The 1569-nt window shown below is 31.4% G+C and overlaps 1 protein-coding gene across 1 annotated transcript; it reads left to right on the top strand.

The window, feature by feature from the left end:
- On the top strand, positions 290–1350 carry LOC104700847 (protein PLANT CADMIUM RESISTANCE 9-like). Its single transcript, XM_010416442.1, has 4 exons — positions 290–431; positions 540–611; positions 781–990; positions 1098–1350. Exons 1-4 carry the CDS (start codon positions 338–340, stop codon positions 1163–1165), a joined length of 444 nt encoding a protein of 147 aa, XP_010414744.1. The 5' UTR covers positions 290–337; the 3' UTR covers positions 1166–1350.

Here is a 1569-nt window from a genome sequence, read left to right on the forward strand (position 1 = left end):
TCGGGTGGAAATATACATAGCTATATATATATCTAAATCGGAAGTGAGAAGAACGATAATTATTTTATTTTTTTGTAAAAGATAAGATATTTGAAATTACCTGGAAAGAACAGTCTTCTCCTTTTGAACAAGTACTGACCATGACGTTGCATTGTTTAATTGTTTTCTTGTGACCAGTAAGAAAATATAAGTATAAAATTTGGGGTCAATATTCAAAATTTAAGACCGAACAAATAAAACAATTTAAATTCTGTCTCTATATATAGTTGGAGTATAACATATTATCTAAACACACCAATTTGTGTAAGTGCTCTCTTCAACAAACAAACAAACAAAAATGTCCGAACAAGAAGGAAAAATTGAGAAGATAGTAACTGAAGCGCAATGGACTACTGGTTTATACGATTGTTTCTCTGAAGATATCTCTACATGTAATAATCTCATTTATCTTTATAACTCTTTCTTACATAAGTTTAAAGAAAACATTCGGTTTAGTTATAACTATTTTGTTGGTTTTGTTTGTAAATTGGTATATGAAGGCTGCTTCACATGGTTTTGTCCTTGCGTTGCATTTGGGAGGATCGCTGAGATCCTTGACAAAGGAGAAACAAGTACGTTTCTGATTTCTATTATATAATCTCAGTTGACTAAAATAAAATAAAAAGGTGAAAATTAGTTTAAATTTTCAATTACCTTTTTAAGGTACACGTGAAATATTATTCTATATTCAATTAGTGTTACAAAGTTGAATAATTTATGGATATGGATTAAAATTAATAGGTCAAGGACTAGCTGGATTAATGGTGGTGGCAATGTCTCACATTGGGTGTGGATGGTACTATGCTTCAATATACAGAGCCAAACTCAGGCACCAATACTCTTTGCCTGAGGAACCTTGTGCCGATGGCCCCATTCACTTCTTCTGTTGTGCTTGTGCTCTTTCTCAAGAACACCGCGAACTCAAGCATCGAGGTCATGATCCCTTTCTAGGTAAACAAGATCTCTCTTCTCTCTTCTCCCTTTTAATAATGATGGTCCATTTCGGTATAACTTTTTAAAAGTTTTTTTTTGTGTGTTACCGTTGGAATTACACAAAGGGTGGCAAGGGAAAATTGATAAAGGATTATCAACGCCGCCGTTCGTAGCGACAGGCATGGACCGTTAAAAAACATCACAAATTGACATCGATAAATAAATAAATCATGTTATATAATTGGATGCTGGGAACTGAAAGATTTATTCTTATATTATGTTTGTATATATTTTCTAAGTGTGCGAAGTTGTAACCATGCAAATTTGAGTATGATGAAATGTAATCTTTATGTTTATAAAAAGTACATGTAAAACTAACTGCCCTTCCATTACGAGTTAATTGATTTGTGAGCAAAAAATTCGAATAGGGCCATGAATGTTTGACATTTTACGTAGTTTTTAGATTTTAGATTTTTATTTCTGGTTTTTGGATTTTGCAAATTAAAATTAAAAACAAATGAAAAAAAAATGTTTTGTAGAGAAAATCTCAAAAACCTATTGAAGTGAAATTTTGGATTTAGTTAATAAATTAGTAAA

Source organism: Camelina sativa, chromosome 7, assembly GCF_000633955.1.
Source record: "Camelina sativa cultivar DH55 chromosome 7, Cs, whole genome shotgun sequence".
Taxonomy (NCBI): Eukaryota; Viridiplantae; Streptophyta; class Magnoliopsida; order Brassicales; family Brassicaceae; genus Camelina; species Camelina sativa.

Excerpts from the sequence above, each read along its gene's own strand:
- LOC104700847 (XM_010416442.1), top strand. The coding sequence starts at position 338 with ATGTCCGAACAAGAAGGAAAAATTGAGAAGATAGTAACTGAAGCGCAA. Across the intron at positions 432-539 it reads CTCTGAAGATATCTCTACAT|GCTGCTTCACATGGTTTTGT; the intron begins GTAATAATCTCA and ends TGGTATATGAAG. Across the intron at positions 612-780 it reads CCTTGACAAAGGAGAAACAA|GTCAAGGACTAGCTGGATTA; the intron begins GTACGTTTCTGA and ends TAAAATTAATAG.